Below are 25,446 nucleotides of genomic sequence, written 5' to 3'. Positions count from 1 at the left end.
TCTGGACATCATTTTTCTAGTTTCTTTTACTGAGAAGTATTTTGTTTTTTTTAAGATTTATTTATTTATACAAGCACTGGGTACAGTCAGAAGCACGGGAGGGTGAGAGAATTCACCAGAGCCAGAGCGGGGAGCAGAGCAGGCAGAAGGACCGAAGTACACTGCTGAGGGGAGCAGCGGGCGGCAGGAGAGGTCTGCGCGCCATGTGGGACCCTCGCTGGCGGCCGGGGTTCGAGCCGGCGCTGCAGATGCTGCGGGCAGCTTCGCAACCCAGCGCTCAACCGCTGCGCCACCGGGGAAGCCCTGAGAAGTATTTTTTAATTCTAGAATCTGTGCACTAGGGACTACCCTGTTGGTCATTGTTTCTGGACCTGTCTGCTGCTCAAAGCTAAGCTGGAAGCATGGATCAAGGAGGTATACATAAGTGTGTAATGCATATAAGGGAAATTGTACTTATATACACATGTGTCCATACACACACATATGTGCATGTGGCAGCTTGCTTCCTCGGCCTTCCTGCCTCGAGTCCCTCTCCTCACTCTCCCCAGGCTCTTCCTTTGCTCTTGTGGCTCCTGTTCTGCTCAGTGTCCCTTGGCTCAAAGGTTTGCTTCCAGTTTGGGTTCTGTCCAGAAAGGGAGCACTAGACGGCTGCTTACAGTTCCCGGGCAGCAGTGCTCTGGGAATTCCCGCCCTTTTTGAGGGCCCTTGTGCTCCTTTGCCATGGGGATGGGCAACATCAACCTTTTCCACAGCTTCTCCTACCGGCCACTGCACTTTTCAGCCAACACCTTTCGACCGTGTGGAGGTTTTTCTGCCCTCGGTCCATCGGCTGCCCCGCTCCCCCTCCCTGCTGTGTGGCCGCTGCGAGGACACTGGTGTTTTGACAGTGGGTAGCTTCTGTCCAGCCGCTTGTAATTTTGAGGTTTATAAGGATAACTTGTTACCTTGTTTGGTTTTAAAGGTTAACCCTGTGGTTTTGTTTTTGCATTATCTTGGGGTCTCTACGCGTACAAGCTCGGAATATTCAAAAAGTCTGCGGCAGCTCTTCCAGCATCTTCTCATTGTTCTCGATTTCTTTTTAAATCCGCCAGTTTAGTTGTTTAAATTATTAGGAAAGTTTGGTGTCTCTACGTCATTTCCATTACTATACAAAAGGGAAGCGTCTACTCAGCTTTATTCAAATAAAAATGAAACATCTTGAGAATTACATTTTTTTAAAAAAAAATCCTATTATGCCACCAAAAATTGATTTTACAAAATTGATTTTTGAATAACTAAGGTCGAAAGAACTCATGGTCTCTCATGGTCTGGTTCCTTGTGTCTTTTTTTTCTTAAAGATTTATTTTTATTTATACAAGAACCGGGGTACAGGCCAGATGCACGGGAGGGTGAGAGGATTCACCAGCGCTGCGCTCAACTGAGCCTGTGCCACCAGGGGAGGCCCATGGTTCCTTGTGTCTTAACAAAATAATTGCAACTACTCTTTTGAAATTATTTAGCATAATATACTCTTATGCATGCTTAAAACTAACAAGTTCCGTACTTATTGAAACTTAAAAAGTGCAAGGCATTTGTAGAGGCAGGGACAGGCCACAGTGCAGGTTTTCTGATCCCATGCAGACCGGGTAAAGGAGGAGTCAGAGTCCTCAGTGGTTTTGCAGGTTTTTTATTGGGGTTCACCAGGCATATGGCAGGCAGGAGTGCTGGCTGGGGGGCTGGGAGGCTGGCAGACCTACCAGCCCCCAGCAAGTCTTTACTCTATCTGGGCTCCCTGGCGTTGGTTCTCCTGCTTCTCGGCTTCTCTTTCGGCTTCGGCTTCGGCTTCTACTGCTGCTGCTGCTGCTGCTGCTGCTGCTGGCGTCCCCGTGATGCCGCCCTTAAAAGCACAGTCTTAGCTCAGCTGAATCCCATCTACCTATGCCCACACCCTATTCCAGGTGCCCGCCATCAGGCATGCATTCAGGACAAGGATCCATCATCTATCCTGATGGCGGAAGGGCAGAAAAGCCTGACATTTTCTTTACCCTACAGCATTTTTAAGTTCTGTTGTGATGTAGAGAAGTTAGGTTGCACCAATTACATACTTAAGCACCTCCTCTAAATATTTTACATATACTTAACCTTTAAACAGTCACAGTCTTTTTACTATTCTCATTTTATCAGTAGGGAAACTAAGGCACAAATCTATTAGGTGACTTGTCTATAGTCACATGGTATCATTCGCAAGGGTTACAGGGGGGACTCAAACTCAGGTAATCTAGAGCCAGATCCTGTTGTTATCCACTTTTCTAAGTTGTATTAATGAGATTTGAGCTCATTCAATAAAAAAATCATGATTCTTTTTGTTGAATGGAGACCTCATGATTATGGGACAAATTGGTTATTAAAGATGACGTTTTTTATATTAGTGAATAGTACTCTTGACACAGAAGGAACAATTCAAAGATGTATTCCTTTTTTAAATTGACATACAGCATTTGTTAGTTTTAGGTGTACAATATGATGATTCGCTATAGTGAAATGATCTATAGTGAATGATCTCCACAATTTGTCTGGTTAATATCACTATACTGTTATAAATTTGTTTTTCATATTATGAGGGCTTTTAAGAGCTACTCTCTTAGCAGCTTTCAAATACTCAATATAGTATTGTTCACTGTAGTCACCACGCTGGACATTACATCCCATAACATCGATTTATATTTGAAAGTTTGTACTTTTTGACCCCATTCACCCATTGTTCACATTCCCACCCCAGCCTCAGTTCTGGCAACTACCAAGTGTTCTCTGTAGCTGTGAGATTGGTTGTTGTCTTGTTTTGTTTTTAAAGATTCCACATGTGAGATCATACAATATCTGTCTTTCTCTCTCTGACTTATTCAAAGATATAATCCTGATCTACTTCTTTTACCTCCTGTTTCCATAATCAAGGAAACAAGAGTCTAATTTCTGATCATTAGTACTCATTCTTAAAAGGGTAGAATCATTGCAAGGGCATTATTTCCTTAAGGAAATAGCATAATAGAAAGACAACCATTCTGACCAGAATAGAGTCAATTAAGAAAGTTAGATGTTGTTCTTTTATTTTCTGTTAGCTGTTGATTAGTAAGAGGTAGTGAGTTCACTGGACTGATGGTATAGTTGGAAACATCTGCAGATCTTAAATTTCCTTGCAGGAAGAGCTCACAAAATTGGCTGTCACAGTATGCTGCTTTCTGATGACTTTGGGCTAGCTAGTGCAAAGTTCGTGGAGTGCTTTTTTTGCACTTTATTCAATTTCTGACTGTGGAATCCCCCATTGGCTTTTTAATTAGATTCAAACTTTTTAGTGTTCACATTTGAGGTTCTTCCTCACCCTTGATTCAGCTCATGCTGCTTTCGTAGATTATTTCTACTCCCTCTCCAGATCTCTCCGGCAGACCACCTCCACTGCCCTTCATATGGGTCCTTCCTCAGTGCTCATTAATCCCGTGTCTCAGAGCCACCGCCATAGATTCTAAGGACAAACAATGATGAATTTTCCTGACAACTCAAGTGCTCATGATCCCCCATCCCTATTCATTTACTGCTTTTTTTCTTTTTGAGTGTAGTCCAAATTTTTTCCCCATGGGTGGTGTTGCACTTCTTATTTAACTATAAATCCAGTGAATAGAGATGTTGTCCCATTTTATGCTGTGCCCTGGCACAGCACTGATTCTCTCTATACAAGTCTTACTGTTAAATCTGCTGCAGTATGTGGTGTTGGCAAACAGAAACTTTCACTACACATCTTTGAATTCCACTGTAGCCTCATTAACATGATTCCCTATTGTAGAAGATAGGTTTGCCCCGGTCCTTTTCCAAAGAAATTTGGTTACTAATGTACTGAAAGATGGCCTTTTATGGTGGCCTCACTGGGTGCTCCCCAAAGACTGTGTGAAAGGAAAGAAAGAAAAATGACAGCATGCTTTTCTTCAACTAGTCTTCTTTCACAGATCCTAGCAAAACAGACAATCCACTATTGATGACGGAACAAAATAAAACAGAACGAGCAAACAAAATAAAACAAAACCCAGGCCTTCCAAAATCAGGTTCTATCACTGTCTTTGTGTCCCGACTGCTAGTCTCTCTCCTTCCCCAACCTAGTAAGATTTGTGAGCTCTCAGCAGTCATGGTTGCCCTGTGGCCTTTTGATCCTTTGGAATGCTTTGCTGGTGATAATTATCTAATTATCTTTGGAAATTTTATGATAAATGTGTGTGGGTCTGTTGAGAGGGGGAAGTGCTGTTTTCTAAGATTTACCTTCAGCTGTGCTTTAGCTTGCCTTTGGCCTGGGAGAACATTTAAGCGAGAGGGTATATATATATTATAGATTGCTAAGCAGGAAAGTAACAGCAAAAAGAAGAGCCGCAGGAAGGGGAGAAGGCTAATCTGGTTTGCTTTTAAGTGGAGGGGTGAGAAGAGGTCGTCAGATAAGGCCAGGTGTCAGGTGTCAGGGATCCTCTGGCAGCTCAGAGATTTCCTTCCCAGTGAAGAGTCCCGTATTTTACAGATGAGTGTGTAAAAAGGGAGCGGGAAATGCCTGGCTTGGCTTCTGTGAAGTCATCAACGATAGCAGAGTGGAGAATCAAATTGCCCTTTTACTTTGAAAAGTTTACTGTGTTAAATTAGAGTGTTTACTGTATGCAATGGTATGATCTGGGTTATATGAACACGCCTGCATCCCAGGGGCTGTGCAGATACAGGGACAGCCATTGTTGCAGTCTCCCTGGAAGAGGAGAATTGTTTTCTGTTGCCTACTTGACTAGGAGCTGTCATCTCCAGTGAAGACATTTCCCCCAGGATGTTCCACCTATAATTATTTTTCATTTTGGTGACTTCTTCTTGCAGAGAATTGGGTGGGGACGAGGGATGGATCTCTGAATCATGGTCTTAGCCTTAGCATCTCATACCATGATCACCAGTTGCAGATATTAGAAGGGGTAGTCACTTTTTCTGTTGATTCCTAGAAGGTTACTCCTGAATATGTAACTTTCACCTGTAGTTTAAGCATCTTAGAGCATTTTTTTTTTTCTGTGTTCATCCTTGTTCGCCCATCAAAGACTGTCTATTAAAGCTATTGAGAACTATGTTATTCGGGTTAGAGCTGGGAAAATATTTTTCAGCATCGTTCTTGTACAAAACACTGAAGTCAACCAAATGCTTCCTTATTTGCCAACCTTCTCTGTCAGTCCTCACTTTCTGTGTTCATATCCAGGTCTCCTGCATTTTAGGGCATGACCTTCATAGCTTCATACAGCCTCCCACCCCACAGCCCACGTTACACCACACGACACCTATCAGCAGTTCGTCCCTACTGGTTTCCTCTCCTTGAACCTTAATTTTCTGCACCTTCCCTCATCCAAGCCTGAAACTTACAGGGCATAGAGATAATTAAAACTGCCCCTCTCTATGCTAACTAGGGAAACCTTGGGAAAAGGGATGTTTCATAGCCTGGTGACACCACAGGACAGTGTGACAGTTTCTGCAGTCAGGTGCGGGGGCATGTGGGGTCCACAGCTCACAGCTCAGTCTTTCCCACACCACCTGTGTGACCTTGAACAATCACTTGTCCTCACTCAGCCTCAGTTTTTTCCATCCTAAAATGGAGGTGACGATGATAATTGTGCATATCCGGGAGACTCAGGGTTAAATTAGATGATGTGGTGAGAGTTAGCTTTCTCTCTTATACATCATTTGCTTACAAATATTAACCCCAAAAGAGACAGGGCAGGCAAATAAACATGCAGAAGAGGGTGGGAGAAATTACCTGCGTTAAGTGGGAAAAACACTCCAGTGTTTTCCTGTTAATAGACTTGATAAGTTGTATTTGCACAGACTTATGAAATGATTCGAACCTATTTTTTTTTTTTCTAAGTTTGCTGGGATAAACGCTCCTTTCAGGGCATAGCCCAACGGAGCTACTTGAGCAGGGCTGTTAGGGTTGCGCAAGGACGAGAGCCTTGGACATGGAGGCAGAAGAACCAGGCACCCCTTCTGTGCTTTGTAGACTGGTAATTTCCAGCCTTGGTCTCTTGCTCGGGCTGGCTGGGCAAGCTGACGTTGAGGTTGCTCTGTCCGATGGACTCAGCTCTCTGAACCAGGAGAGACTACTGGGCAGAGAAGCTCCTGAGGAAAAACCAGAAATGTCATCCTCAGTTCTAGAAAGGGCCTTTCAGGGCCTCTCTGCCCTGGTCTCTCTGGGGCACAGACACGGACTCCTGCAGACGAGTGCTGGTCTGTCATCCTGCTCGTGATGATGACAGATGGCACTGCTGTTCCCGCGCCTCTCCACTTACCACACTCTGGGATGAGAGAATCGGCTCTGCACCTGTGTAAATGCCGCAGACAGCTTCTGCACCGGCAGCCTTCTTCCACAAGGTAGCAAAAGACAGTGCCATTTCATCACACATCCACCTTTCCTCTTGAGAGAGCAAAGCCCCGCTGCTTACCCTATGAGGGATTTGTAATCAGCCAGACCCCACTGAGTTTTGATCAATCTGGTGCATTTTCATCCCCCTATTCTCCTTAGAATGTGAAGACAATTGCTGAAATGATGATGATGATGATGATGATGATGATGATGATAAGTGGTGTTTTCACATGACAGGAAAAAAGTCGCTTAAACCACAGTGTGTCTGCAGCCAGCCCTTTGCACTGAAAGCTCTCTAGCTCTCGTGTTTCCCGAACTGATCTTGTGGGTTTCTTATTCCCAAAAAGCATGGCCCACCAAAGACATTCTTCTTCCAGCGTCTGATTTCCCAGCCACCTTGCCTTTCTTCTCTTCATTAAGATGCCGTTGTCGGGCCTCCCTGGTGGCACAGCGGTTGAGCACTGGGTTGCGAAGCTGCCTATAACCTCTGCAGTGCCGGTTCGATCCCCAGGCGCCAGCAAGGGTCCCACATGGCACGCAGACCTCTCCTGCCATGCCCGCTGCTCCCCTCAGCAGTGTATTTTGTCAGTCTGCCTGTTCTGTTCCCCACTCTGGCTCTGGTGAATCCTCTCATCCTCCCACACTTCTGACTGTACCCAGTGCTTGTATTAATAAATAAATAAATTAAAAAAAAAAAGATGCTGTTGTCTTTGTGGAAGAAGAGGATAGGCTTGACCAGTGGTATATTGTGAAAATGAAGGAGCTGAGAGATTTTCATTCATAATAAAAGGAAACTGTCTGGGTGTTGGAAGGCGGTTTCCAGTGTCCTGCTGGTTGCTCTGGTCTTTACCTTTTTCTTGAAGTAGTGTTGGTTCACAGCGTTACATAGCTCTCAGATCAGCATCTATACTGCGCTGTGGCTTCCACCAAACGTCTCAGTCCCAAGCTTCAACATACAGTCACCCCTTCATCTGACTTGGGCACTACCCGCCGCCCCTTACCTTCTGGTACCCACCATTTTGTTCTTATCTTCTAAGAACTAGTTTTTATTTTGTTTTGTTTGTTCATTGGTCTGGCTTTTTTATTTTCCACATGAATGGAATCTCGGTGTTTATCTTTCTCATCTCACTTGATTAGCATAATACCTTCGCGGTCCGACTGTGTTGCTGCAAATGACAGAATTTCATCATTTTTATAGTTCTGTACTCTGTTCATGTTGAGTGTCTTAGCAAAGAGCAGGGTCCCATGTTCTCATTGTATAGCTTTTTACTCTTTCTTTTTAAATTAAATTTATGTATTTTCTTACATCGTTGTTCACTTTTGGACAGTATTTGCCTTCTCCCTTGAGGTGCAGTCCCTGTAACTCTCCCACTACCCGGCACCCATGGTCCGTCACCCTGGTCCCTTGTGCTCTTCCAGCCCCTTTTTTGACTCCTCCCTCCCGCTCTGTGTGCCTCAGATCCATGGTCCGCTTGCAATTTAATTTCCATCTTTTTCCTGACCTTTTGTTCAGTTTCTCTATATTCCGCATAAGTAAAACCATCCGATTTTTGTCTTTATCCTTCTCACTGATCTCTACAGCTGTTTGTTCCTGACTCATTCCTCCTCATCCCATTTCACATGTCCCACTTTATTTACTTTTTTAAAGATTTATTTATTTATGCATACAAAAGCTGGAGTGTAGGCCAGAGGTGTGGGATGGGAGGTGTGAGAGGATTCACCAGAGACAGTGAGGAACAGAACAGGCATATGCACTGAAATACACTGCTGAGGGAAGCAGCAGGCAGGAGAGGAGAGGTCTGCTGTGCCTTGTGGGCCACCTCCCTGGCCAGGCATCGAACTCGTGCTGCAGTGGCTGCAGACAGCTTCACGGTGCTGCAACTTAACCCCTTGCGCCACCAGGGAAGCCCCAGATGCCCCACTTTATCAGGTGGCAGTGCTTGTTCCTCTTTTCTCTGGGACTCTCTGCTCTTCTCTGCAGAGAATTCTATTCCCACCTTTTCTGCCAATGCACATCTTCCCTTTTTTGAACAATTTCTTACAACTTCCTTAGGAAATCTTTATCTACATCACACCCTTTCTTTGGCAATCAGGGACTACATTTGGATATGTGAGTACCCACACATTACTCTATAGATAGTCTTACTTTGCTTTCTTAAAAGTATTTTAATTCCCAAGAATGAAGGTTTAGTCTCTATCTCTCTTCAAAGCAACTGACCAGTAAAATCTAATCTTTAATAAATATCACTGAGGATTTACTAATATACGGAAGCCTGCTGTGTTTTGTATCTCTTAAGTACACTTCAGAACTGACCATTTACTTCACAATTCTTGCTCCTGAGGTGTGAGATTGCTCCATCAACTTAGCATAATGTTGAAGTAAAAGTTATGACTTATTTTTTCATTTCTGTGAAATAAAGTGCTCAATTTTTATGTTTTCAATCGGTATCTACCATATGCTGATACAGGAGGAGTCAAAATTAGTGTTTTTTTATAACTTGAGTGCAAAGACAATGACTTTATATATAATTGGATTGCAAAAACCTTACTGACAAGTGAGGAAAGGTGCTGGGAGTTTTATCATTTTTTAAAAAATCGTGCACTTTTGCTAATTGTGCACTTAGCTGGTAGATATCTCTGAAAGTGACCTCTGCTTTATTAACACCTCTGTGGCTTTATTTGTGTTTCACTGAGGAGTGTTTGGCTAACTCCCTTCCCAGTGAACAAGGCCTCCTGGTGCCAAGTGTGCTGCTGGGCCCTGACAAGGCACCTGGCATGCAGCCTGATGGCCAGGTGACCCGCACACCTATCACCTGAGTGAACTCCAGCGCACACTCATCTGGGCTTGCATCTCGGCCTTCGACACCATTTCCCTGGTCATCTTGATGTTTGGTTAAAACCAGCATCCATCCATCACTCTCAGGCTACGGCAGACCTGCTCACCCAGTCGCTGAATGAAATATGACTGCATGTTTTCTGCCTACCTCCTTGCAGAGGTCCTGAAGGACAGACTGAATACATCAAAGGAATTCAAGGAGACCCGGCACAGGAGGAATTGCTGGCCTGACAGTGAGGGAGGGTGAAGCGTGGGCCCTGATGCTATCTCTGAGGTTCTGTTTAAGTCTCTGGATGGACAGGCCAGCCTCGCCTCCTCTCCTCCCCAGTGCCTCCTCTCACCTGTGAGGCTAACAAGAACCTTATTTATTCATTTTTCCCCCTTTTTCTTACCCTCTCAGGATTATAGCTTTATTATTTGAAAGCCAGGAAAGCAAAAAATAAAGTTAGTCAATCTAAATTAAATTATCTTGACATTCTAGAGCTAAAACACTTTTGGAGAATATGAGAATTTTTTTTTTTTAAGATTGATTTATTTATTTATACAAGCACTGGGTACAATCAGAAGTGCGGGAGGGTGAGAGAATTCACCAGAGCCAGAGCGGGGACCAGAACAGGCAGACTGACGAAATACACTGCTGAAGGGAGCAGTGGGCGCGGCAGGAGAGGTCTGTGTACCATGTGGGACCCTCGCTGGCGGCTGGGGATCGAACCAGCGCTGCAGAGGCTGTGGACAGCAGCAGCCCAACACTCAGCCCAACACGCAGCCCAACACTCAACCGCTGCGCCACCAGGGGAGGCCCGAGAATACTAGAATATTTTTAATTTCTTACATGGCTGAAGTAGTTTACAATGTACTGAGCATTTTAATATGTATTACTTTTCTCAGATGATAAGGAGAAAGAGTGTTATTGTATTATTGGGCTTTGTGAACTTTGTAAGGTGTCATCAGATTAAAACCCTTTACAAGTGTGAAAAGCCCCGCCCTCTTGGTGGAAGGTTAATGTTGATTGAATAAAAATAGTTGATAGGATTCTGTAATGTTGGTGCTAAAAATGAATTTATATTTTTCTATTTGTAAGAGAATAATTGGAGGTGAATTTAGAAGGTGCTAATAAAGTAAAAATAGGTTGACCAACTGCAGTCAAAAATAATATGACTGTGGTATCCCTAAAGAAAACAATTTATAGTTGTGTAGATTCTCAACAAGATATTTTCCAGAACCCCTATCATTCCCCCTGCAACTGTTGGCACCTAATTTACACAACTGGCTGAAAGCAACATCCTGTGACTGTGGAAGGTGTGACCCCCACTGGCTCCTTAACCTATGAACTTGTCTTTTCTAACCCAGGGCTCAAAGCAAATTGGTGAGCTCATGAAGTTTAACACTGGTCCAGGAGGTAATATGCATCATTGATTAATGCAGAACTCTGATTTGACTCATGATGTAAACATTTCTGGCCCGCTTGCTGCATCCAATAAGCCCCATTAAGCACCCAAAGAGATTTGAAAATGTCTTCAACTCTAAATTTAATGGCCAGGTGTAGCAAGGGCCGGAAAACGGGCTTTCTCCTCTTCCTGAGAATGTCTTCCTTAATCCAGAGTTCAAAGAGTATGTGAAGGCAGCTAAATCACCAGCCACAAATTTCAATCAGGTATTTATGAAGCATTTCATGTCTTCCCTATGCTATCGAGTTTTCAGTGGAAGATGAAATATGGCTAAAACAAAGAAGGGAATAAACTCAGTCCCTGCGCCTGTGGTTTATTTTATTTTTTTTAGATTTATTTTATGTATGCATAACTGGGGTACAGGCTAGAGGTGCAGAGGGATGAGAGGAGTCATCAGAGACAGAGTGGGGAACAGAACAGGCAGACTGACTGAAATTCACTGCTGAGGGGGGCAGCAGGTGAGACAGGAGAGGTCTGCTGCGCCACGTGGGTCACCTCCCTAGCCAGGGATAGAACTTGTGCTGCAGAGGCTGCAGATAGCTTCGCAGAATCTTAACCCCTTGCGCCAGCAGGGAAGCCCCATGTGCCTGTAGTTTAATTGGAGGGAAGGGACTTAGACATGTGAAACGATCAGAGAACAATTTCCCAAAAACAGATAAACAAATGGGATGTTTGGGAGGACATCTCATCCCCGCACCGTTTACCACTGGTTCCAGTGGTGAGTGAGAGAAGGGAGCCCCCTGCGTGAAGGCTGTGCATCCCGCTTCCCTGGCAGCAAGGTGGAGGTTTCCTGCCAGGAGAGAATGCTAGATGGGGCCTGTTTGTTTTTTCTGCAAACAGGAAACCTCTTCCATGCTAATAGGAACTTCAAAAGGATTGCTGCAGCAGATGGAAAGAACCCATATACATCCATGCATTCAATTAGCCTGGACTAATTGAATTGGAGGATTAGCTCTGTCATTAAAAACAAAACATGCTTATGTCTCCCATCTATGATTACAGACTCTAAGAGGGATTTGGCACAGGGGTGTCTGAATATTGTACCACTGTTGCATTTAATGGCCTTTAGATGCCACTGATAGATTAATCACAATGATAAGCTTTGTTAGATGGGGGTTCTTCACACTTCACCCTTGTTTCAGCAATGAGGGAGAAGCTGGGAGGCAGAGTAAGAGGACATATGGCTAGAATTCAACGAGTGATTGCCTAGCTGGGAGGAAAGAGAGGGGCCGTCTATTCTCTCACCTCTGAATATTAGAGAGATTCTGACAGAGACCACCTTAGGTTGAATTCCAAAGTCTAGTCTTCCACTTGCCTCTGTACTTCCTGCTCAAAAAGTGGTCCTTTGGATAAGCAGTTCTCACTTTTTTTTGGACTTTTTTTCTAGAATATTCATGACATAAAACAGATGACATTGTATGTAAGATACACTCCCATAGGTGACACAGGTAACAAAGGCTGTGGCCATATCTCAACATATATTGAAAATCCACACCAACCCTCTGGCTCAAAGCACACCACAGTGCAAGCGTAGAATGTGACAGCACTTTCCAAACACATTCCCAGCAATATCTCCTCCCCCACACATTCTCCTTGCAATTTGACTGACACTTTCCAGGGAGATATGGGGTGTATGTCCTTTCTCCTCAAATGTGGGCTCTCTTGGCACGATCACTTTTGAAATCTAGCCACCATTTCAGGAGGAAGCCCAAGTAGCCACGGATGCTCAGGGAGAGGCCAGATGAAGACATCCCAGATGAAGACACCCCTAGTGTCAGTCACAAGCGTGACCCTCCCGAGAGCAGACCCCTCAGCTCCTGTTGCTGCCCCTGTTGCTGCCAGGTAGCCCAGAGACACCTGTTTCTGTAGAACTTGGCTCAAGCTGCAGATTCTTGAACAAAACAAGTAATTATATTCCTAAATCATGATGTTTGGAAATGGTTTGTTATATAGTAAAGGGAACTGATTCAGATTTGTGTATCATTAAAAGAATAATCTTGACTCTGATAATGTATTGTAAAAACCTCTCAGTATTTTCCTATTATGATTAGCAGATAACTCGACACCTGTCCTATTATCAGTGTCTTCTAGGCCTGCATTAAAATACAGAGACCTTTAAAAATATCGAATCTCCTTCCTCTCACTTCACTTTGGACTTGTCCAGTGTGACTCCGTAAAAACATCATAGTTACAGGGCCTCCCCGGTGGCGCAGCAGTTGAGCGCTGGGCTGCAAAGCTGCCCGCAGCCTCTGCAGCGCTGGCTCAAACCCCGGCCACCGGTGAGGGTCCCACATGGCACGCAGACCTCTCCTGCCACCCGCTGCTCCCCTCAGCAGTGTATTTCATTGGTCTGCCTGTTCTGCTCTCCGCTCTGGCTCTGGTGAATCCTCTCACCCTCCCGCGCTTCTGACTGTACCCAGTGCTTGTATATTAAAAAAAAAATCATAGTTACAGTCATTTTCATAAGCTGCTTTTCATTATGCTTAGTTAGCGTAATTCAGAGGAGTTGCCGATGCCACTCAGAGTGTGTTCGGTTACCTTTGCTACCTTTGACAATCATGCTAAGCTCCATTTTGGAGAGCTAAGCCTTCACAGCCCGTTGTTCATATGTCGCAGCTGGCTGCTTCCAAGGGAGAAAAATTGTCCAGAATGTTTCTGATAAGGAAACACTGGAGAAGCTCTGCAGAACACGTCCCTCAGAGAAGGAGGCTCTCCAGAAGCTCTGTGCATGCTCTGTGGCTCAGCAATAAGGAACATGGAATAAAGGGGAAGTCTGGAGACTTCAGTCCTAGCCAGACCATGGGAACTGTGGCTATTCCACTCACAGCGCTGAAAGTTGTGCAGTGACGTGACTTCGTTTTTACAGGCTCTGTTCATGAAACTTTTATCTGGAGTTAATTTGTTTTAATTTCCCCCACCACTCAGTTCCAAGTTAAACAAAGGGGAAGCAGTGTGGTGGAAGAAACTCTGACCTAGGGATCAGAAACAAAAGAGATAAGTGAAAACAAAGAAAGGAAATAATAAAAGAAACAAGCGTCCCTCTGTCTCTCAGCGCGTTGCTGACTGCGCAACCTTGGGACAGTCACTTCACTGCCTAAGCCTCAGCTTCCTCATCTGTGATGGGGAGGAGGGTTAATCTAAAGCTGAGTGTGAGGCTGGGATGTGAGCTGTGAGGGCTACCGAAGGGACAGTGTGAGGCTGTGATCCTTCTTAGCAGATGAAAAGTACTGAGGATGAAATGTCTGCAAACCGTGGCCAAGCCGGGTGTATATTTCCAATTCTCAGTAAATCAGCTGATTTATTTGTGACTTGCTCTATTTGTTTGTGGAGACATTTAGGGTATCTCCCCAAGACATCCTTTGTCCAACAGTTTTGTTTTTACTTTGCGCTTTTTCTTCCACAATGAAAAGAAAAATATGTAGATGGCTGCCTTTGTTAGCAGATGCTAAGTCACTTGATGATAGAATACTAATGTAAAGGCTGAAAGATGACAGAACCTGAAAGGTTAAACTTTTGTAACAGACTTAAATGCTCCAAGTTGCAACTCTACTTAATAGACAGTTTCCCTCTCATCCAGATTCACTTTCTATAGTTTCAGTTATAAAAATAATACATGCAATAAAATATTTTGAAAGCAAGAGAGAGACTTTTCACATAGTTGTTATAACATATTGTTGTAATTGTCCTATTTTAGTATGATCTCTTTATTGTTTATCTCTTCCTCTGCCTAATTTATAAGTATCATCGCAGGTATGCATTTATAGGAAAAGACTGTATTTACAGGATTTGGGGCTCTATGTGGCTCTCGGCATCCACAGGGGTCTTGGAATGTATTCCCTGCAGGCTGCTGTATACCAATGTAGTTATTTTAGTTGATTTATTCAGAATGACAGGCATATATGTGACTTTGCCAAGTTCTGTATACTTATTATTCTTAAATACTTTCATCGGTACAGTAGGAATCACAAACTTCAACTCTCCCTTTGGGTGCAGTCACAGGCCAGATTCTAGGGGTGTGCCTGGCCTTAGTCTGTTATTTTACAGCAGAGAAATGATCCTTTTTCTGTATAACGGGGTGAAAGACATTAGTATTCCATAGTGTTCTATGCAGAAGACCCTAATGGCAGATTCTTTGTTCCTTGAGCTTATTTGCAAGGCAGAATCTCAAAAGAGTGATTTTTAGCTTTCTTGTCCGAATGATTGAGCTGAAGCCTGGTGTGCTAACTCGCCCAAGGTTACTGCTAGTAACCTGCCCTCTGGCCCGCACCTTCGCAGTGAGACACCATCACAATCCATGCTTTCCTAATGTGAACTTCTTGCCAAAACTTCAGCTTCCCGACAGGATGGAGACAGGATGGAGATTGTATAGTTAGGCCCCCAAAGCTGCAAGGGGCCAGTCAGTGGCCCCAGGGCGTTCTCCCTGCTGCTGGCTGCAGGCTGCAGAAGCCCTCTCTTCTTTCCATGCTCAGATGTCTGAGATCATCTGGATTCCTGGGAATCTGGGCTGAGAAGGAAGACAAGTTATCCCTTCCTGGAGCTCTGGCTTCCCAGTCTAGTGTTCTGTCTCCGGGTGTTTACTGGATAGAACTTTATTGGAAGGCATTGAAGGAAATGCCCGAAGCATGGGAAGGAAAATAAACCATTTCAGGTGAACTAATGATTCAACCTGTAACCTCTAAAAGTGGCAAACTTGTCAGCTTTCTACCTCATTATTTCCCGGTCTAACTACTTAAGTTTACATGATTTAATTGTCCTGGAAGTTAGTTATGTATCTACCCAAAACTTTATGTTCCCTTGACATTTGGATTTCCCTTTGTTTTTTGAACTTGAAAACATTGTTTTCCAGGGCATGAAGGGGTTTTGGAAAAGGCAAGGAAGCAAATATAGAACTCAAGGAATAATAAAGAACGACACTGTCATCATAACAACTCATTATTTGTTCTTAAGTGTGATCTTTCTCAAGGTTATTAACTGGAGTTGAATACTAATGGAGTCAAGCTCTTTCTGCAAAGGAATCTTCAACAACAGAGCTTATAGAGAAGGACATTAATCAGGAGAGAGAAGTGGGCGTCGTGCCTAATAATGTTTGCCTAATAGTTACCCTTGGGTGTGTTGCTGGGCTTGAAAGTAAATATTCATGCTTTCCACCTTCAGACAGTTGGAAATTATTTGTGGTTTTATGATTCTGTTATATGATCCTCTAGCTGTTCATGAGGACTTTAAATTGGGAGGCTGTTGGAAGCCAAAAAACTAAATAATAATGCTTGTGGGTAAGTCTGAGATAGAAATGGGAGGACATTATAAGATGGGGAATCTGGAGAAAAGCCGAGAGCAGGTCATACTTTATTGCCCGGAAAGGAGCAGAATCTAACCGCGTGCTTGAGGACATTCATGGCCCCTTATTCTTCAGTAGCCTCACATCACCTGTGGGATAAAATCCCAGTGTCCTGTCTTGACATAAGAGGCCTCAGTGGTGTGGCCCCTGGGCGATTCTGCAGCAGTTACCGGAGAGAATGTGGGGTTCTTTGCAGGTTCCCTCAGGGGCCATTGTAACTCCAGGGCTCTGTCCGCGTCCTCCCTTCACCTTGTCAGGTTTTCCAAACCTTCTTGGCTAATTAATTCTATGTATCATCTAAGAGTCAGCTTAAATTTCACCTCCTCTAAGAAATCTTCCGTGAATGCCACAGTTAGCCAATAACCCTCCCTTCCTCCAATTCAGAGTGCTCCTTAGAATGACTTTGTTTGGGGGAAGACAGTCTCATTGTCTTGATTTAATGCTGACAAGTGCCAAATTTCCTCGCGCAGGTACTTTAGCTAATGAATTCATTTTTCTTGTCTCTCTCCTTGATTCTCTATTTCCCTCTCTTTTTTTTCTGTTCATTCTGGAAAATGTTTCAATATGCTTTTGAAAAGATTGGCTCTATGCTGTTCTGAACTTCTGTGTGTGATTCCAAGGCTCTGCATTAACCACCCTCCTGCAGGCTCCCTAACCTCATTTCTTCCCTGATATGGACACGCTGCTTCAGCCAAGAGTGTGAAAATCCTATAGTGTAAAAATCCAACTGATGTGTTCCCCCAGGCCTGCAAGTGCTGATACATTTCCTCCTGCCTCTCCCTCCCCATCCTCTGATGGGGGCTTTCCAAGCTGGACTGTAGCACCCTCCCCGCCCCCCAGACCCACCATGGGTGCCTTCATCCCTGGGTCTCCTGGGGGGTGCCACCCTGGGAGCCACGTGTACCCTTGGCTTCACATCCCAGTTCTACTCTTACTGCCAGGCTCTTCCTGAAATGTCTGTATGTCTTTTTCATGTCCTTACATGAAGTCCCCAAAGTTCAGAAAACCATCCCTTCTGCTAATGTAGCTATTTATAAAGCCTTTTTGGGTTTGTTTTTCCATTTTATCCTTACTAAACAGAGCAGCCGTTAGGTTTCTTCTACAAAAATGAAAATTAGTTCAAAAAGATGGAATGACTTCTTAAACTCGTGTGTCCAGAGCCTCCCCTGGTGGCGCAGCGGTTGAGGCAGCACCAGTTCATTTCCCAGTTGCCGGCGAGGGTCCCACAAAAATAAAAAACAAAAAAACAAACACCTCGTGTGTCTAGTAAGTGTAGCCCCTAATCTGTTTCCATGGCACTGTACCCCTCAGAACCTCTCCAGATTCCCACCTTCCAACTTCCCTGGCGCCCACTGCTCGCTGGAGCACTGCAGAGTGAGCCCCCGGGGCTCTGGACATACGGACTGGCTCTCCCTCCAAATATCCTCTTTGCTCTGAGCCCCATTCTCCCCATCTATCAAGTGAAAAGGGGGACACATCTTTTCTTAGGACACATGACATTGTATTCATTCCCTTTGTATTATTTCTCTTTCTCTCTTTCTCTTCTCACTCCTTGTTCATCTGTCTTTTCTATCAGTTTAACGACCAGTTGCATGGGTGATGTGCAAGCAGGTGCTGCAGCCCTGGGGAGAGTCCATGGCTTACAGCCGGGGGTGGAAAGGACATGGTCTCACCTTCCAGTTCTCCTTTCTCCTCCATTCTTTCTTCCTCCCTTGTGCAAGAGCCCTCATTATTTCCACAGGTTTGCAAGGCTTCTGCTTTGGCCAGAAGAAGGCCCTTTGAACCAGTCTCACCTGCCTCTGAGGTTCTGAGACCTGTGTGACCCAGGTCTCTGATGTGCGTACAAAAACTTTGTGAGCTCAACTCAGCAATAGCCAGGGGTTCCATGAGAATACGCTTCTGGCTGGCTCGATTAGCAACTACTCAGACAAGAAGACATGAGACTTTGAAAAATAAATTTGAATTTTTTTTCCTAGAATTTTGTGACAAAGCCTTAAATTAATCTATTTGTTGTTGGTAGTTTTAGAATCAAGGTATTTTTCTAAAGGGACTGTTTCCAACCCAATGCAGGTGTTTCCTTTAAGAACCATAATTGTCAGTAGGCAATTCTTATCTTTAATTAAGAAATAATTGGCATTTAGTCTGTGATTTTCAGGTGTGCAACAATGACTCGTCAACACGTGTATGTATTGCTGGATGATCACCGCAGTGGGCACATTGTCAGCATGTTCTCAGGATGAGAACGTTTAAGATCAACTCTCTTAGTGATTATCTAATATAAAATGCAAGCTATTAACTGTAGTCCCCGTGCCAAACATGACCTCCCCAGCACATTTATTTGGAAACTGGAAGTTTGTACCTTTTGACCCCCTTCACCTACAACACTCCCACCCTCTCCACTGGCAACAAGCAATCTGTCCCCTTATCTTTGATTTTGGTTCTTGTTGTGTTAGATTCCATGCATAAGTGAGATCATGTGCTGTTTATCTTTCTTTATCTGACTCATTTCACTTAGCATCATGCTCACAAGATCATCTGTATTGTTGCACTTAGCAGGATTTCCTCTTTTATGACTGAATAATAATATTCCTCTGTGTGTGTTACAGATAGTCACACTTTCTTTGTCCATCCATCCTCTGGTAGACATTCAGGTTGCGTCCATGCTGGGCTATGGTGAATATTGCTCCAGTGGGCATGGGGCACACTTCTATTTTTGAGCTAATGTTTTCATTTCTTTGGAAACATTCCCAGGAGTGGGATTATTGGGCCATCTGGTGATTCTCTTTACTTTTTGGAGGAACCTCCATACTGTCTTCTATAGTAACTGTATCAATTTACGTTCCCAGCAAGAGTGCACGGGTTCCGTGTCCTCCACGTCCCCACTGGCGCGTATTTCTTGTCCTTTCCTTAATAGCCATTCTAACAGGCTATTGTGGTTTTGATTTGCGTTTCCCTGGTGATTAGGGCTGTTGTGTATGTTTTCATAAACCTGTTGGCCATCTCCATGTCACCTTTGGGAAAATATCGCTTCACATTCTCTGCCCACCCATTTTTTTACTTGTTCAGCTTTATGCTGTTGAGTCAGATGAGCTCTCCCTATAGTCTGGAGAGTAACTCATTATCAGATAAATGATTTGTAGATATTTTCTCCCATTGGAAGAGTTTTGTCTTTACATTTTATTCATGGTTTCCTTTGCTGTACAGAAGCTTTTTAGTCTGATGTAGCCCCCTTGTTTATTTTTGCTTTTTTTGCCTTAGATCACATATTTTCTCAATCCCCTCTGTACCCTGTGACACACACATATCATTAGGCACTTATTTATCCTAAAATTATGTGTTGCTTAAGGAATTTAGGTTACTTAGGACTTCTGGAGTTCTTTCCATAAGCATCACCAATGAAGTGGATGCTAAATGCATGGTTATTTTCTTCAGAACATAATTGAAATATACTTTTTTCTTCTTGACTGTGGTTCTCCTGATAGCCAAAGCAATAGGTGATTTTTCATTATTAAAGTACGCACAAGAAAAATGACCGGTAATTTCTTGAATACCAAGAGGACAAAGTAGAAGAAACTATTGGAAGGGAGCAAAAACAGTCACAATCATATACTTAGTCTGCATCCATTGATGAGTTAGTATCATTTTCATGATTAAATTAATCATTTCAGTAATCCTATGAGATTTTCACTTACTATTTTACAAATGTGGAAACTGAGGCTCAGAAAGTTTGAAGTATTCACCCATGTTCGATGACTTATAAATGTCAGAGCTAAGATGGAACTCAATCCATGTGACTCCAACTCTCTCTTTGCTCCACCAGGGATAGAAGGGACTCAGGTCTAGCATGATGGGTGGGGTGGATACTTGGATAGAAGAGGCTTAATAGGAAGACTTAGTCTACTTCAAGGCTCATTCTTTGGCATGCTTCTCCTTTCCTGATTCCTGCCCCAAATGTAGATGATTTCTTCAAAATATAGATCCAGCTCTTTGTAGTATTTTCATGAGAGGGTCTTTGACTAATGGGACATCTCTCTTTTGTCTTTCACAGCAATTTTGCAGGCAGTAATAACTGGTGATCTTATGAAGGTAAGATATCTTCCTACCCAAACTTTTGGTGATGCTTTAATAATTTTAAATCAACATCATTTCTCACCAAATGTTCATGATCCCATATGTCATTTATCATCCCCCTGCCTGTGCTGGCTGAGTGGAAAGAGGAAGGATGCACTTTGAGGATTAGAGAGGGTGAGAAGAGGCTTCCAGCATCTCCACATTTCTGACAGCAGAGGCTGCATGCAAGGGCACCATGCCACTTGCCTTGCTCACTTGCCCCGTCCCTGGGATGCACTGTGTACAGAGCCCAGAATCCCTGCTCTCTAGAAGCTAAATTTGGCATTCAAAGATTGCTATTCAGATCCAATCTTGAAGTGACTACACCTGCACAAATTACCTGGCCAGCACCCAGAAATGGGCCGGAACCTGTACCTTCCAACTTGATATAGTTTGCAGTTTGGGGATCACAATTAACCCAAAACAAGATACTCTTGCAATCCACCTTGAACATTTATTTTGTATTTAGAGTTTTTGGTAGATATAGATCAAAGAGAAGAAAGTGGTCACTGCTGCCTCTGGAGTGAATGTAAATTCTGAAACCAGATGGCCTGGTTTCAAATCTTGGCTCTGCCATTGACTGTCTGTGTGATTTTATGTAATTATTTAATTCTCCCTCTGCCTCAGTTTCTTCATCTGTAAAATGGTATAATACTACTGCCTCTCACTTTGTTGCGATGACTGTAGTTATGCATTTAAAGCTCTTAGGACTATTTGTATTATTGAGACTCTACAGTGTTTGCTGTTTTATTAATATTATTATAGTGTTAGTTTTGTTTTTTTTAACAGCTAACCAGAGTGGAGAATCAGATGCTTGTTATAACATATAATACAGTCTGTGAGTTTTCTGAAAGCTCATTTGGTTCATGTCACATTGTGGCATCTGCTCTTAGAGCTGCCTGCATGTCTTGTGTGAGCCATGCCTGTACCCACCTGCTGTGTAGTGCCAGCAGCCGGCCAGGGGCAGAGATATTTCTTCCTCATCTGACTAGAGAATTTGGTGCCATTGCAGACTGAGAAACCAAAGCCTTAAAAGAAAGTTGGAAGCGCTGCCCTGGTGCACAAATTCTTTTGAGACACAGCTGCGGAATTAACTGAGAGACTCCTGTGATACAGTTTTAACAGGTTACAAGCAGAGAGGGAGAAGATGCCAAACACCTAGATGCACTATCTTTAGACACATAGCGCTCTCACCCTGTCTAGATTATAGTGTGGAAACAAGTGTAGCTGTGAGTCAACACCCTCTCCCTGCAGTGAATTAAACCAGCACTCTCCTCTAACCCTAAATCTGCACACTTTCTCTTCCCGCTCCCAGTCTTCCCGCTAGGTTCTATGTAAGGCTTGATCCCTGTTTTGTTAACTTCCAAGCCCGGAAATTGTGTAAACTGTACATTTGAAACCTATTCATTTTATTTTGTATATGCCTTTAGTCTCAGTAACAGATTTCTCAAATCCCCGGGTGTGTTATCACACATTTTTGGGTACATGATAGAAAATTTTTTGCGAGACAGGAAATTACTCTATCTGTCCTGTGTATATTATTACAGCCTGGATTATAATTACATCCTAGATGGCAAAGAAATGCCTTCAAATCTTATTTACTGAGAAACGAAATATAGGGGCTTGGGATTTTTCTTTTTAATGCTCTTTCTTTTCCTTCCCAGGTATTTTTTTCCCTCTTTTTTTCCTTCTCTCTCTTCTTACAGTTCTCTCTTTCATAAAGAAAGCACAGTGAAGATTAAGTATTATTCTTTGGGGTGTGTGTGTGTTGTGTGTGTGTGCAAGACCGAGCACGAGCACAGGTGCACACATGCGTGCATGCACAAGCTGCTGAGCAGCGAGCAGGTCCAGAAGCCCCTGTGTGAAGGCTGTTCCAACGGCTCCCATACGGCTGAGCTGCATAAGACGTCCACAGACTAACTTAATGATCCCAGGGCCGAAAACCCCCCCAGAAAGAAAGCATGAAGGCTGCTGATGGCTTGCATCTGAACCCCAAATCCTCTGTGGATCTGCCCATTAAATAAAAGGGAATATCATCATAAAATAATGTAGATAAACAGAACAGGACTCTTAGATATTTGTGGGATGTGATTAGCTACTTAGCTACTTCTTCCTGTCGTCTTGCTCCAAGGTTAGGGATGAAAGTCCCCGGATGTGTCTTGCTTCCATTCCACTGGAAGTCTTCTAGGGCACTTTCCCAGCCTTGTGATATGCTCTCCTTATCCCTGAGGATGACTTCACCACCCTCCTCTCCATTACTGTGCACATCTTCACACATCTCCGTCCCCCATGGACTGCGAGGTCACCGAGGCCATCGGATGGATCGTATTCATCTTGGCCTCCCGGCATCTGGCACATGGTTGTTCTGTGGCTGTGTCTGAGTGACAGCTTGAACTATGAGTTCCCACTCTTTGACCTAATGGGATGTTTGATATTTTTTGGTAACATGGTGCCATCTAACTTCTTGTTGGTAAACACGTTCCTCTTGGTTATTACCTCTTGGACTATTTGATCCTTATTTGCCCTACAACTACTTCTTGGAAGGTCCAGAAAGGCTCATCTCCTTCTGCTATCCTGCAGTGTGGAGAACCGAGACCCACTTACTCTTTCCATGACCTTCCATATTTCACAAACATAGACCACATCTTCACGTAGCCAACCTTCCTGTCAGGCTGCACGGTTTGGCTTGCTTTCCAGTCTGTTCTCAGATTTTAGTTTCTCCTACAGTGTCCTCTGAGTCCTTCTGGTTTCCATCCCACAGAGCATCTCTGACCTTGCAGGGCATGTGTGGGTTGAAGCACCAAGGCACACAGGCTGGGCTCCGAGCTGGATAAGAGGAGAGCTGTGCATTCGCCTGTGTGCGTGTGTGCAGTGAGCTCACCAGGGAAGTGGAAGCAGCGTCTGTTTAGTAGCTAGCCTCATTAGAGAGTAAAGAAAAAGTAAAGGACAAGGAAGGCATTTACAAGCAGACACTGAACTGTCCCTGCCTGTAGCCTGTAGTAAGTGCTGAGCAAACACAGGGAAGCTTTGGTTCTTCCTTAAACTCCCTCCCAACCCCCATCCCTCAATTCCTTGGGACAGAGACCACGGCCCAGCAAAGAAAAAAAGAGCATAAAAGAAATAAGTAATTCAGCGTGCTCCTGTTTCCTTAGACCATTCTGCACCCACACCCCCTCTCCAGAACTGGTGCGGCTGGCCATCTTGTGGAGTGGTAACCCAGAAAAGCTGCTTCATCCCCTTGACTTTTCTGTCATCTTCTGAGGGGGGAAGATGTTTGCTACATGGCTCCTATTTTACCACAGGTCAGCTGTTTGCCTTGTCTGGATGCTGCCTGAACTTCTTTTCTTCTCTCTCTTTTTCAGCTAATAGAAAGCTATAAAAACGGAGGCAGCCTGCTAATTCAGGGACCAGACCACTGTTCACTCCTTCACTACGCAGCTAAGACCGGGAGCGGGGAGATCGTCAAGTATCTCCTTGACCACGGTGAGTAGCACAGTCAACCAAGGCCTCCGACCCCCAGTGGGAGCATTTTCCAAGTTGATTACATCCAGTCCAGGATGTCTTCAGGGTGGTGGGAATGTTCCCCCACTTTTAGCTGACCCTCCCTGCTTGTGTGAAGCAGCCAGCTTTGCAGAAACTGACACAGAGGGGCCACTTAACCAGGCGGGTCATAAAAATCATTTCCATGTTGAGATCTTTGCAGGGGGTATTAGCTAGTTAATACAAAAAAAAAAAAAAATGAAAGACAAAAACAAATGCAGCCAGGCTTAATGTGCTTTGGGGAAGAGTTTTTGTTTGGGAAAGTTAACTGGTTCCTAACCCATATTTAGAGCTAATTGTTCTGAGGATTGATGAGCAATATTTTTTTCCATCTTTGTTCTCTCTCTCACTCTGCTGTTTGAATCTCTTTCATTTTTTCAACTCAAGTCACACTCGATTCTCTTTGAAAATGGCTGGTGCTCTCATGTCCTCAATGGCAGGCCACGCTCACCTATTAGAGTGCTCCTTAACTGGAATTTCTATTTCAGTGTCAGCTCTTTTGCTGGAGTGTCAGCCCTTTTGCTGTGGCTTGTAGAATCTTCCTCTAATAGCCCTTTAGATGTTGACGCATGTGATAAAGACCAAATCTCAACCATTGCTTCCAGCTTCCCTTGCATGTAGTGTTTCTAGGAATAAAGAGAATATAATTGGCCTGACTTGGCTGTTTTTACAGGAGTAGTGGACTATTCTACCCTCTTAGATATGGCACAAGGTGACCCTGGGAGACTCTCTGCAAGCCCTCGCAGGTGACCCTATTTGCACCTCAGTTTAGACTGTAAATTGTCAGGACACAAGGACGTCAACTCTGGGTTGAACCCTTCTGGGTTCTTCTCGAGCTTGATGAGTAATCAAAGCATCATCAGATGGGCTCGCAAGGGAAAAAAAATCAATAATATAGTGATATATCTGGAGAACTCTATGTGGTTGACATTCTAAAGAATAATTTTTAGAGGCATCAAGATAGTGGTGGAGGGAGGACAGTGGTCTGGTACATGGCAGACAAGAAGGGGGTTACCTCATCCTTACTCTGAGAGTAAAAAATGAATTTGTTGAGAAGATATGGTCACTGATAAACCTATAATTGGATGAGACCCCTTCAGACTGCATCCTTCAAGGTCATAAAAGGAAGAGCAGTGATTGCTTCTCCAGTTAGGAAAAGAGCAGAAACTTAGCACATAACCGTCTCTTCTTCGATTAGAGAAAGGGCAGAAGACATAGGCAAGAACAGATGTTTCTTCTCAATCACACAGGGTTTCACTGATCTTAACTTGAAATTCTCTGTAGCCAGAGCAGGGAATCTTAAGGAGACCAGTTCTAAGAATCTTTGGGTGGTGTGATCTGCTGTACCTTGCACAGTAATCCTAAGAATAGATATTTACATTCCTTTTTCTCCCCTTTTTATTCAGTTTAACAAGCATGTCCCATTCCATCCATCCATTCATTTAATCAGTAATTCAACAAGTATTTGCGGAGTGCTGATGGGAACTACCTGTTACGGACCAGCACACTCACAAAAATAAAATAGAGTGACTATTTTCAAGCATTTGCTGGTAAAGAAAAACTAAATCTTAAGACCACAAAGAGATAACATAGCTACCATTTATCAGCACATGTTCTGTGCTAGATGCTTATACTAAACATGACAATGATATCCCATCATTTAGTCCTTACAGAGGACTCATTAGGTCAGTCTTCGAAGGGCAGTCAAATTAGAGTTGTCTTGCTGCTTCGTCTTCGATACCTTCTCACTATATAAGGTTTGCCTGATCCTTGCCCTGGACTGTGG

The 25,446-nt window shown here is 43.8% G+C and overlaps 1 protein-coding gene across 2 annotated transcripts in view; it reads left to right on the top strand.

The window, feature by feature from the left end:
- The window catches only part of DGKI (diacylglycerol kinase iota), a 377,484-nt gene that overhangs the window by 329,397 nt on the left and 22,641 nt on the right, over positions 1-25,446 (top strand). For both annotated transcript variants that reach the window (XM_054692700.1, XM_037514044.2), the window contains 2 exons: positions 20,059-20,096; positions 23,483-23,603. In XM_054692700.1, the coding sequence (XP_054548675.1) occupies positions 20,059-20,096; positions 23,483-23,603 (159 nt within the window). The remainder of the gene's footprint in view (positions 1-20,058; positions 20,097-23,482; positions 23,604-25,446) is intronic.

Source organism: Talpa occidentalis, unplaced genomic scaffold (genome assembly GCF_014898055.3).
Source record: "Talpa occidentalis isolate TD23 unplaced genomic scaffold, MPIMG_talOcc4v2.1, whole genome shotgun sequence".
Classification (NCBI taxonomy): Eukaryota; Metazoa; Chordata; class Mammalia; order Eulipotyphla; family Talpidae; genus Talpa; species Talpa occidentalis.
The sequence above is the reverse complement of the archived record's forward strand: the minus strand, read 5'-3'. Positions and strand labels throughout refer to the sequence as shown.